Source organism: Oncorhynchus clarkii, chromosome 28, assembly GCF_045791955.1.
Source record: "Oncorhynchus clarkii lewisi isolate Uvic-CL-2024 chromosome 28, UVic_Ocla_1.0, whole genome shotgun sequence".
Taxonomy (NCBI): domain Eukaryota; kingdom Metazoa; phylum Chordata; class Actinopteri; order Salmoniformes; family Salmonidae; genus Oncorhynchus; species Oncorhynchus clarkii.
The window spans coordinates 9,881,043-9,893,069 of record NC_092174.1 but is presented as its reverse complement, the minus strand read 5'-3'; the positions used below and the strand labels follow the sequence as shown (position 1 = coordinate 9,893,069).

General features: G+C 48.1%; 1 protein-coding gene across 1 annotated transcript in view; it reads left to right on the top strand.

Moving 5' to 3' along the window:
- Window positions 1-12,027, top strand: part of LOC139387560 (uncharacterized) — a 59,952-nt gene that overhangs the window by 28,460 nt on the left and 19,465 nt on the right. Inside the window, exons 34-42 of the mRNA XM_071133885.1 lie at window positions 2,213-2,329; window positions 2,681-2,904; window positions 3,251-3,453; window positions 3,696-3,944; window positions 4,232-4,461; window positions 4,766-4,930; window positions 5,136-6,284; window positions 8,417-8,767; window positions 11,036-11,386. Of these exons, the coding sequence (XP_070989986.1) occupies window positions 2,213-2,329; window positions 2,681-2,904; window positions 3,251-3,453; window positions 3,696-3,944; window positions 4,232-4,461; window positions 4,766-4,930; window positions 5,136-6,284; window positions 8,417-8,767; window positions 11,036-11,386 (3,039 nt within the window). The remainder of the gene's footprint in view (window positions 1-2,212; window positions 2,330-2,680; window positions 2,905-3,250; window positions 3,454-3,695; window positions 3,945-4,231; window positions 4,462-4,765; window positions 4,931-5,135; window positions 6,285-8,416; window positions 8,768-11,035; window positions 11,387-12,027) is intronic.

Genomic DNA, 12,027 nt, shown 5'->3' with positions numbered 1-12,027 from the left:
GTAGCCACCCTTTGCCTTGATGACAGCTTTGCACACGCTTGGCATTCTCTCAACCAGCTTCACCTGGAATGCCTTGCCAACAGTCTTGAAGGAGTTCCCACATATGCTGAGCACTTGTTGCCTGCCTGTTCTTCACCCTGTGGTCCAACTCATCCCAAACCATCTCAATTGGGTTGAGGTCGGGTGATTGTGGAGGCCAGGCCATCTGATGCAGCACTCCATCACACTCCTTCTTGGTCAAATAGCCCTTACACAGCCTGGATGTGTATTGGGTCATTGTCCTGTTGAAGAAAAAATGATAGTCCCACTAAGCTCAAACTAGATGGGATGGTGTATTTCTGCGGAATGCTGTGGTAGCCATGCTGGTAAAGTGTGCCTTGAATTCTAAATAAATCACAGACAGTGTCACCAGCAAAGCCGCCCCACACATCGCACCTCCTCCTCCATGATTCACAGTGGGAACCACACATACAGAGATCATCCGTTCACCTACTCTGCGTCTCACGAAGACACAGCGGTTGGAACCAAAAATCTAAAATATGAACTCATTAGACCAAAGGACAGATTTCCACTGTTCTAATGTCCATTGTTCGTGTTTCTTGGCCAAAGCAAAAATCTTCTTCTTTTTGGTGTCCTTAAGTAGTGGTTTCTTTGCAGCAGTTCGACCACCTGAAATATTTCCACCCCACCAGTTTTCACATGACGAAATTGCAAACTAATGTCTTTTGACACGAGTGCCGCCTTAACACCAGCCCAAAATAGAGCCCTATACAGAGCATTCTGAAAGTATTCAGACCCCTTGACCTTTTCCACATTTTGTGTTACGTTACAGCCTTATTCTTAAATCTACACACAATACCCTATAACTACATTTTTGCAAATGTATAAAAAAAAATGCAAATATCACATTATTCAGACCCTTTACTCAGTATTTTGTTGAAGCACCTTTGGCAGCGATTACAGCCTTGAGTCTTCTTGGGTATGACGCTACAAGCTTGACACACCTGTATTTAGGGAGTTTCTCCCATTCTTCTCTGCAGATCCTCTCAAGCTCTGTCAGGTTGGATGGGGAGCGTCGTTGCACAGCTATTTTTCAGGTCTCTGGCTGGGCCACAAAAGGACATTCAGAGACTTGTCCCGAAGCCACTGTCTAGGCTGTGTGTTTTGGGTCATTGTTCTGTTGGAAGGTGAACCTTTGCCCCAGTCTGAGGTCCTCACCCTTCTGGAGCAAGTTTCCATCAATGACCTCTCTGTAGTTTACTCCATTCACCGTTCATCTTTCTCTCGATCCAGACCCTGCTGCTAAAAAACTTCCCAACAGCATGATGCTGCTGCCACCACCATGTTTCCCCGTAGGGATGGTGCCAGGTTTCCTCCAGACATGACATTTGGCATTCAGGCTAATTAATTCAATCTTGGTTTCATCAGACCAGAAAATATTTTTTTCTTATGGTCTGAGAGTCCTTTAGGTACCTCTTGCTTGGCAAACTCCAATCGGGCTGTCATGTGCCTTTTACTGAGGAATGGCTACCGCCTGGCCACTCTACCAGAAAAGGGGACGTTAAATGCGGCAGAATTGTTTTGGTACCCTTCCCCCGATCTGTGCCTCAACACAATCCTGTCTCGGAGCTCAACAGACAATTGCGTCAACCTCATGGCTTGGTTTTTGCTCTGACATGCACTGTCAACTGTGGGACCTTATATAGACAGGTGTGTGCCTTTCCAAATCATGTCCAATCAATTGAATTTACCACAGGATGCACCTGATCTCAATTTTGAGTTTCATAGCAAAGGGTCTGAATACTTATAAGGTATTTCTGTTTTTTTATTTTTAAATCATTTGCAAAAGTGTCTAAAAATCGGTTTTCGCTTTGTCATTATGGGTTATTGTGTGTAGATTGATGAGGATGTTTATTTATTGAAATAATTTTAGAATTAGGCTGTAACGTAAAAACATTTGGAAAAGGGGAAGGGGTCTGAATACTTTCCGAATGCACTGTTTGTGTTGACATTACCAGAAAGGAAGTGTGGAGTTTCATCCCAATAGTGTGAAAAGACTTCTTCATCTTGTCACGTGTGCAGTGATGTGATAAAAACGATAGGGGAATATGATGGATGTCCACTGGGAATTTGATTTCACCTTTCCAAGGAAGGGAGACAAGGAGAGGAAAAAACTATTGTGATGGACCCATGACTTTCTTAGCTATTTCAGTTGAAGCTCCCTTCGTCGGCCATACTGGAAGGAGATGTGTCCTGGACTCCTAACAATAACAGTGTGTTTGATTACCTAGTGAGAGGCAAAGTAGGAATCAACCGACAGGAGTGTCAGGTAAGAGTAACTATTCATTCACAACTTAAATAAAAAATATTGCTTATTTATGATTACAGCACTTATCAATCATTAACAATGTGGGTTTTTTTCTCCATCAGTTTTCTGTTCATCTGAATGGCTCATCAGACAGAATTGGTCTGTATTCCTCGCTCACACATCCCTTCCAATCCAAGATCCTTAAAACATTGGAGGTGGGTTGCTAATGTGCTTTTTCAAAGGTTGACAATTGAATCCCTTAATTGACGAGGTATATAAAATTTTAAAAAACATGTCGCTTTTTAGTTTTTTGGTCAGCGTATCTCGTGGTTTCTAATGGGTTTAGTAACTTTACTCTTTTGTATTCTCCAGGCCCGGCTCACTGCATACACATCTATGGTGGACGGCAGAGTGAGCAGCTCTCTGTGTGTGAGGGCTGATGGGAAGGACAGAGCCCTGCTGGAGGCCCAGCTCTCCCACTCCCTACATAGAGACACCAGAGCCCTGAGTCTACATCTGACCCTGCTCCAGACTTTACTACCTACTACAGCCACGCAGCTGCACCTCAACATGTCTGCCAACATGTCCTCAGATAGGTGAGTGCATTCTCACTAAATCAAATCAAATGTTATTGGCCACATACACATGGTTAACAGATGTTACTGCAGGTAACATCGGAGCTTGTGCTTCTAGCTCGGACAGTGCAGTAATATCTAACAATATATACCCAATACACACAAATCTAAGTATAGGAATGGAATTAAGAATATTTAAATACTAGTCTATCAAGTGGCTACATACAGTGTGTACTTAGGACAGGTCTGTCTGTCTTAGCCACAGTTTTGCTGTATCCCTCCCCATGCGTTCTCACTCTGTATCCTAATTGTAATCGTTCATAGTACCTCCATACCTTCTCATCTCTCCCTGTCTATCTCCTTCCAGACTCTCCATGCATGGTGCCTATGACCAGGGAGGGGAGGTCCTGCAGGCCCAGGTGGCTGGCTCATTGGAGCACTCCCCTGGTTCCCCGTGGCTCCGGATGGCTGTCAACGGCGGCCTGAGGCACTCCTTACCCAGCCTCACTGCTCTGCCTCCTGCCCTGAGTCTGGAAGGAGCCCTGGGGCAGTCAGACTGGCTCACTGAAGGTATGGATCTATTTGACTTAAGAAGTGATTGAGACTCATTCATCTGGTCTTGTCTTGAGAAGTGCCATGGCGAACCCAGGTTTGTGTATTTTCCATGTTAATGCTGTATAAATGGTGAAACACACACACACGCACGCACACACGCACACACACACACACACACACACACACACACACACACACACACACACACACACACAAATGTGTTATTCAGTACTATGAAGTGTACATGTGTGTTGCAGGGCAGCTGAGAGTGACAGTGAGTAAGGCTGTGTACAGTGTGGAGCTGAGTCATCAACAGGACCAAGGAGACACCTGGGAGGAAGAGGATGGCATGCTGGGGAAAGAGCCTGACGCGGCCAGTGATTGGTTGTGCGCTCGGGCAGGGGAGGAGTCTCTGTGTGTGAATGTGAGCCGCCGATTGGGCAGTCAGCCGAGGGGTGGAGTCAACGCACAGCTCGCTCACTCCTCCAGCTGGCTCCACACTGCAGGTGACCCCCTCCATCTGTCACATACTATAGTTACTTTGAGTCTCTACTCCCCCATTCCCTCTTCCCTCTCCTCAGATGTCCTCCTTCTATGCTCCTTTCTCCTCCACACTTTCTGTCTCCTTAGATATCCTCAATAAATATGATAATATGAAACCGTAATCTGTTGTAAAAAATAATGTGTCACATGCCCTGTTTATCATAAGTCTTACATACCCTTTCAAGTAATGTTAAATTACAGAAATCCGCACACATACATTGTGTACCATTGTCTTTCATCAATGTTTTAGGTATACCAGGTAACAGCAGTGCCCAGGTGAGCTGGACCCAGGAGGAGGGCAGGCTCTCAGTGCTGGCAGAACTACAGACCGGAGCTCATGGCCTGAAGGCTGAGTTTGAGAGGGCCAGGACTGGCGGGGCCTCCCCACGATGGGAGCTCCAAACCAGGGTACAGCACCAAAGCAAGGCCCTGGTCCAAAGAGGCCTGCCTAGCTCCATCCAGGCTACAGGGCACTATCAGGTGCAGCTTCATCCTCTTCTTCCTCATCCTTTCTCTTCTTTCTCGCTACTCTATTGTTGTTAAGAATGCTGCGTTGAACTTGATTTTGGACATACTCCTGGAGATAACCTATCAAGATATCGAAGAAGATGTATCAACGATGCTTCAAGCTAAGGCTTTTATAAATATAAGAATAGAAATTAATTTGATTGTCAGGTTTCAAGTCATGAAAGACATTCATAATTCAGTCTTTACTTCTATGTATTGCAGTATTTTCAGTTGAATATTTACTGAGCAAAATTATTTTCATGACCTCTGACTGTAGGAGGAGACAGAGCGTTTGAGTGCAGGGCTGACCATAGCAGTTGACGAACAGAAGAAGGTGGACGTCCTAGTGGAAGCCGGCAAGGGGAACACCGCCGCCAACCTGACTGTGTCTCTATTGCACCACCTGAGGCAACTCAAAGGAATGATACCTACATCATTGCAGGTGACTAACACATTTGTACATTGGAAAATCGCTCAAAAACACATTTACAACAAGACTCTGATATCACAGTTGTTTTCACTCCAAAGAAGAATAGGAACCGTGTCCAACTCATGTGCCATACTGTCTGTGTTAAATTCCTCCATCTTCTCCCACTGCTCCCCCTTTAATAAACAAACTGTGTCGACGGGGGTCTCTGTTTTCACAGATGAGCTGCACGGGGTACGCCACCAACGGTGCCGCTAATGACCGCCTCTCGGCCCAGTGCTCCGGAAGCGTCGCCGGTCGACCTGTGGAGGTACGCGCCTTTCGCTCCGAGAGACCACACAGCAGCAGGCTCTGCTACGGCCTAGCGTTAGCCTACCCTAGCATCACCGCACAGGCCAAAGGCTGCTACAGCCCCATGGGTCAGGCCGAGCTCAGGGCTAACCTCACCCACTCCTCCCGGCTACTGCAGCTCTCCCTGGGGCTACCCTCCCACTCTAGCCTCAGGCTTCTGCTCCGGCCTGGGCCTAAGCGATGGGGCCTGGGGTTCGGGTCGGTGGTTGGCCCCTGGAGGGTGGACCTTAGTGAGGAGCTGAGGCAGGAGGCGGCAGGGCTCTATGCATGGCACGGCCTGGTTGAGTATGGGACTCCTCATGTCACACACAAGACCGAGGTTAGAGGTCGTGTTAGGGCAGAGCGGTGGTGTTACCTCTGGGTGGAAGTGAGCGGGGTGTGTGACTCGGTCAGATCCAGCCTGGTGGTGTCGACACAGTGCGGGGGAGAGGTGCGGGTGGCCTGGGTGCGGATCACTGAAGGGGAAGGGGCACTAGCACCAAGCAGGACATCTATGACCATAATAGGAAGCGCTGTGAAAGACGGCCTCAGGGGTACTGTGGATCTTGAAAACAACCAGGATTCTCTCCACTGCCTGTTATCCTTGCTACTGAGAGAAAGCCAGGCTGAGCTGGGCTGGACCCTCCACCACCAATGGGCCACTCTCTCCGCCTCCTCCATCCCAGAAAGTGTTGACCTGCACGGGTCAGCCCAGCTCCGACGCGCCTCCCTCTCCGGGAACGCCCGGGTTTCCTTGGACGCCCACTCGGCCAACCTGGACGTCACGGCAACTTGGGAGCCCCTCGGCCAATCCCCAAACGCCGCCCTCAGGGCCGTCCTCCAACATGACCTTGCCACCCTAAAGCATGCTGGAATACCAGAGGGCGCCACCCTGAGCGTGTTTGCGGGGTCCACTCAGGCACAGGTGGAGCTGGAGAGTGATACGTGTTCCATGCTGACCCACTGGACTAGTCTACATAGAGGGGAACACAGAAGGACATGGACCCTGGTTGTCCGTCAGCGCTGTAACCTACTTAAGGTAGAGACATAGAAATATAATTACTAGAACGGGGATACCCATTCTAATCAATGTCATTCTATTTCTATGAGTAGAGCGGTGGAAACATGGCGGGAACAGGAAATCAATCAATCAAATTGATTTTTACAAGTGACCTCAAACATGTTTCCCAGCAACAGAAAGCAGGAAGTGAGGAATCTTCACCAGAAAGATGAGCCTCCGCGTTCCTTTACAGCATGGCATATCGCTGACACATGGGGTAATGCTGTCTCACATTTAGAACCCAGGTCCAATCAAATCAAATCACATTTTATTTGTCACATGCGCCCGAATACAGCAGGTGTAGGTAGACCAAACTGTGAAATGCTTATTTACAAACCCTTAACCAACAATGCAGTTCAAGAAATAGTTAAGAAAATACTTACTGAATAAACTAAAGTAAAAATCTAATCAAAAGTAACACAATAAGATAACGATAATGAGGCTATATACAGGTGTGTGATGTTGATGATGATGTGTCAGCTCATATGTATCTTTTATAATTATTTGATTTCAGCACAAAAACTCACACAAAATTAGACAGCCTGTATGCTATTGCAAATTTGACTGTCTTATTTAGCCATGAAGTGCTTTGAAAGGCTGGTAATGGCTCACATCAACACCATTATCCCAGAAACCCAAGACCCACTCAAATTGCATACCGCCCCAACAGATCCACAGATGATGCAATCTCTATTGCACTCCACACTGCCCTTTCCCACCTGGACAAAAGGAACACCTACGTGAGAATGCTATTCATTGACTACAGCTCAGCGTTCAACACCATAGTACCCTCAAAGCTCATCACTAAACTAAGGATCCTGGGACTAAACACCTCCCTCTGCAATTGGATCCTGGACTTCCTGACGGGCCGCCCCCAGGTGGTGAGGATAGGTAGCAACACATCTGCCACGCTCATCCTCAACACTGGAGCCCCCTAGGGGTGTGTGCTCAGTCCCCTCCTGTACTCCCTGTTCACCCACGACTGCATGGCCAGGCACAACTCCAACACCATCATTAAGTTTGCAGACGACACAACAGTGGTAGGCCTGATCACCGACAACGACGAGACAGCCTATAGGGAGGAGGTCAGAGACCTTGCCGGGTGGTGCCAGAATAACAACCTATCCCTCAACGTAACCAAGACTAAGGAGATGATTGTGGACTACAGGAAAAGGAGGACCGAGCACGCCCCCATTCTCATCGACGGGGCTGTAGTGGAGCAGGTTGAGAGCTTCAAGTTCCTTGGTGTCCACATCACCAACAAACTAGATTGGTCCTAACACAAGAAGACAGTCGTGAAGAGGGCACGACAAAGCCTATTTCCCCTCAGGAAACTAAAAAGATTTGGCATAGGTCCTCAGATCCTCAAAAGGTTCTACAGCTGCAACATCGAGAGCATCCTGACTGGTTGCATCACTGCCTGGTACGGCAATTGCTCTGCCTCGAACCGCAAGGCACTACAGAGGGTTGTGCGTACGGCCCAGTATATCACAGGGGCCAAGCTTCCTGCCATCCAGGACCTCTACACCAGGCGGTTTCAGAGGAAGGCCCTAAAAATTGTCAAATACCCACCACAGTCATAGACTGTTCTCTCTACTACCGCATGGCAAGCGGTACCGGAGTGCCAAGTCTAGGACAAAAAGGCTTCTCAACAGTATTTAACCCCCAAGCCCTACGATTCCTGAACAGGTAATCAAATGGCTACCCGGACTATTTGCATTGTGTGCCCCCTCCCCGACCCCTCTTTTACACTGCTGCTACTCTCTGTTTATCATATACGCATAGTCACTTTAACCATATCTACATGCACATACTACCTCAATCAGTCTGACTAACCGGTGCCTGTATATGGCCGCACTACTGTTGTAGCCTCGCTACTGTATATAGCCTCGCTACTGTTATTTTTCACTGGTCTTTTTACTGTTGTTTTTATTTCTTTACTTACCTATTGTTCACTTAATACCTTTTTTGCACTGTTGGTTAGAGCCTGTAAGTCAGCATTTCACTGTAAGGTGACAGGTACCTGTTGTATTCGGCGCACATGACAAATAAACTTTGATTTGATTTGATGTATTGGTTGTTGTTGCTGACTTTTGGTTTCCCCTCCACAGACTCTCCTCCCTCCGTACTTCTCAGTGAACGGCTCCTTGGTCCGCTCCGGCTGCACCACGCGCCTGGACACACACCTCCACACCGGGGGAGAGGAGAGGGGGGCCGCCAGCCTGGCCTTATCCTCCTGCCTCCCCCAGCTCAGCCTCAGGAGCTCCATCCGTCACTCCCTGGCGGGGCTCCATGCCCTGGGCCTCCCCCCTCGCAGTGCCCTGGTCCTGGGTATCTCGACTGGTGAACGCCCTGGGGTAGGGGTGGAGCTGGAGCTGGGGCAGTGCCGGATCAGGGCTGATTCGGGGGAGAATAAGGCTAACTGGGTCGTCAATGTGACCCACTACTGCCCAGAACTACAGGTAAAGAACACACTGGCCAGGAGAGCACAAACAAATCTGATTCCGCTTACCGATCAGTGGAATCTGATGTGTTAGTGCTGGGCTAAGTTCCATTGTGAGTGCCTGCATGTTTCTGCCTTGGCCAGCTTTTGGGGAAATGGGAAGCCTAGTCAGTTGCACAACGGAATGCATTCATCCAAAATGTGTCTTCCGCATTTAACCCAACCCCTCTGAATCAGAGAGGTGCGGGGGGCTGCCTTAATCAACATACGCCAGGAGCAGTTGATATTGGGGGTTAACTACATTACAAGAACAGAACAGCGGATTTCTTCCACTTTGCCGGCTCTGGTATTTGAACCAGCAACCATTCTTTTACTGGCTCGACGTTCTTAACCACTCAGCTACCTACTGCAGAGTCGAGTTCAATTCCATTTGAATTCCAATCAATTCAGTAAGTAAACCAAATTCCAATTCCACATTTCCCCAATTGAAGAGAATTGGAATTGGAATCTCAGTGCGCTTCCGGAATTGACTGGAATTTCAATGGAATTGACGCCAACCCTGCTGCATCAACAAAGTCTTTCGCTCTGTCTACCGCAAATATTACAGTTTCAACCACGCCCTACAATAACATTGTCTAAGCTATTAATCACCACTGTGGTACAGCCTGATATCTGAGTTATGACTACTTTGATTGTGCTAGCTGGAACCCCAGCTAAGAGATGGTTTTGATGATAATAGGGGGTTGCCTATATATTATCAACACACCCGTCTCCTTTGAAGAACTTCAGAAGGAGTCTTCATCAAAGGCAAACCTCGGGGCTGATTTTTAACTGGGTGTCGCTGTGATAGAACACCAAGGGTGCACCCCAAATGGCACCCTAACAGGGTCAAAAGTTGTGCACTACAGAGGGAATACTGGTTAACAATAGTGTCCTGAATAGGTTGTCATTTGGGACGTAGCCCATAGGATGGTTTGCGAGACCATATGTGTTCTGTCTGGATCAGTGCCCAGTGGTGTTTGTACTAGCAGCGGGAGCTCCTTGTCTCTAATTGTGAGCAGTGTGTGTATTTGTGCGTGTGCGTGTGCGTGTGTGTGTGTGTGTGTGTGTGTGTGTGTGTGTGTGTGTGTGTGTGTGTGTGTGTGTGTGTGTGTGTGCGTGTGCGTGTGCGTGTGTGTGTGTGTGATTGACAGAGCTTTGTGGATGCAGCTGGACAGAGGAGGGCTTCGCTTTGTTTACCGTCGAGGGATGGGGAGAGTAGAGAGAGGGAGAGAAAGGAGGAGTGAAAGTGAAGGGAGAGGGGGAGTGAGAGTGAAGATGGAGAGGGAGTGAGAGTGAAGATAGAGGGGGAGTGAGAGTGAAGATAGAGGGGGAGTGAGAGTGAAGATAGAGGGGGAGTGAGAGAGGAAGTGAGAGTGAAGATAGAGGGGGAGTGAGAGTGAAGATAGAGGGGGAGTGAAAGTGAAGATAGAGGGGGAGTGAGAGTGAAGATAGAGGGGGGGGAGCAAGAGAGGAAGTGAGAGTGAAGATAGAGGGGGAGTGAGAGTGAAGATAGAGGGGGAGTGAAAGTGAAGATAGAGGGGGAGTGAGAGTGAAGATAGTGAGAGTGGGAGCGAGTGAGAGTGAAGGAAGTGAGAGTGAAGATAGAGGGGGAGTGAGAGTGAAGATAGAGGGGGAGCGAGAGAGGAAGTGAGAGTGAAGATAGAGGGGGAGTGAGAGTGAAGATAGAGGGGGAGTGAAAGTGAAGATAGAGGGGGAGTGAGAGTGAAGATAGAGGGGGAGCGAGAGAGGAAGTGAGAGTGAAGATAGAGGGGGAGTGAGAGTGAAGATAGAGGGGGAGTGAAAGTGAAGATAGAGGGGGAGTGAGAGTGAAGATAGAGGGGGAGTGAGAGTGAAGGAAGTGAGAGTGAAGATAGAGGGGGAGTGAGAGTGAAGATAGAGGGGGAGCGAGAGAGGAAGTGAGAGTGAAGATAGAGGGGGAGTGAGAGTGAAGGGAGAGGGGAAGTGAGAGTGAAGGGAGAGGGGTTGCCTTGAGTTGACAATATGGATAGAAAGGTTTTGTGTCGTTAGAATAATTGAAAACTGCAGTTTTTTTGGAAGTGTGCATTCATGATAGTGCTTTTATAGTGTTGGGATGTGTGGTTAGAGATAGGGTTTGTGTGTATGTACTTCGAGGGACTGCCTATGTGTGTTTTACAGCATGTGTGTATGTGCGAGCGCATGCACATGCCTGTGTGTCTACATGCACATGAGCCACGCATGCCCATGTATGTACATTTCTCCACAGAGCACAGGACTCCCTGCATCCCTGGCCTTCCAGGGCCTCCTCTCATTGGTCTCTTGCCAGCTGGCCGTTCACTGTACTCTAAAGATGGACAACCGTGATCTTACTCTGGAGCTGGGCCAGTCCTGCAGTCCGGCAGCACACCTCTCTGGCTCCCTGACACACTCCTTCCCTGGGCTCCGGACCAGGGGCCTCCCCCTGAAGACCAGCATAGAGGCTTGGGCCCCTGAGGGCCCCGGACAGACTGGGGCCCTGTTGATTAAAGCTGGCTCGTGTCATATCAGAGCTAATGGAGACATGGGGTCTAATGGACGGACACAGTGGGCTACGGAGTCAGATTGTCCGTTGCTACAGGTAGGCTATCCTCTTTTTTTCAACTATTGAAATGCAACACGTTATACAGAGATTATCCTCATTGCAGGCCTATGACTTCAACAGTGAAACCCGAGAGACTGAAAAACAGCTTCTATCTCAAGGCCGTCAGACTGCTAAACGGCAGTCACTAACTCAGAGAGGCTGAGAATGCTGCCTACATAGGGACTATCGCTGGCCACTTTAATAAATGTGTCTCTAGTCACTTTAAACAATGCCACTTTAAGAAGGTTAACATATCTTACATTACTCAAATCATATGTATACACTGTACCTTATACCATCTATTGCACCTTGCTTATATATACATATTTATATGTACATATTCTTATTCCATCCCTTTAGATTTGTGTGCATTAGGTAGTTGTTGGGGAATTGTTAGATTACTTGTTAGATATTATTGCACTGTTGGAACTAGAAGCACAAACATTTCGCTACACACGCACTAGCATCTGCCAACCATATGTATGTGACCAATACAATTTGATTTGATGTGGAAAGTTTGTAGTTTTCATATCCAACTTACTGTATGTAGCCTAATCTAGTTAGCCCGGTCCCATATCTGTTTGTGCTGCACAGCCAACACCTACAAACAGATCTGGGACAGCAAGTAAGTCTCTCTC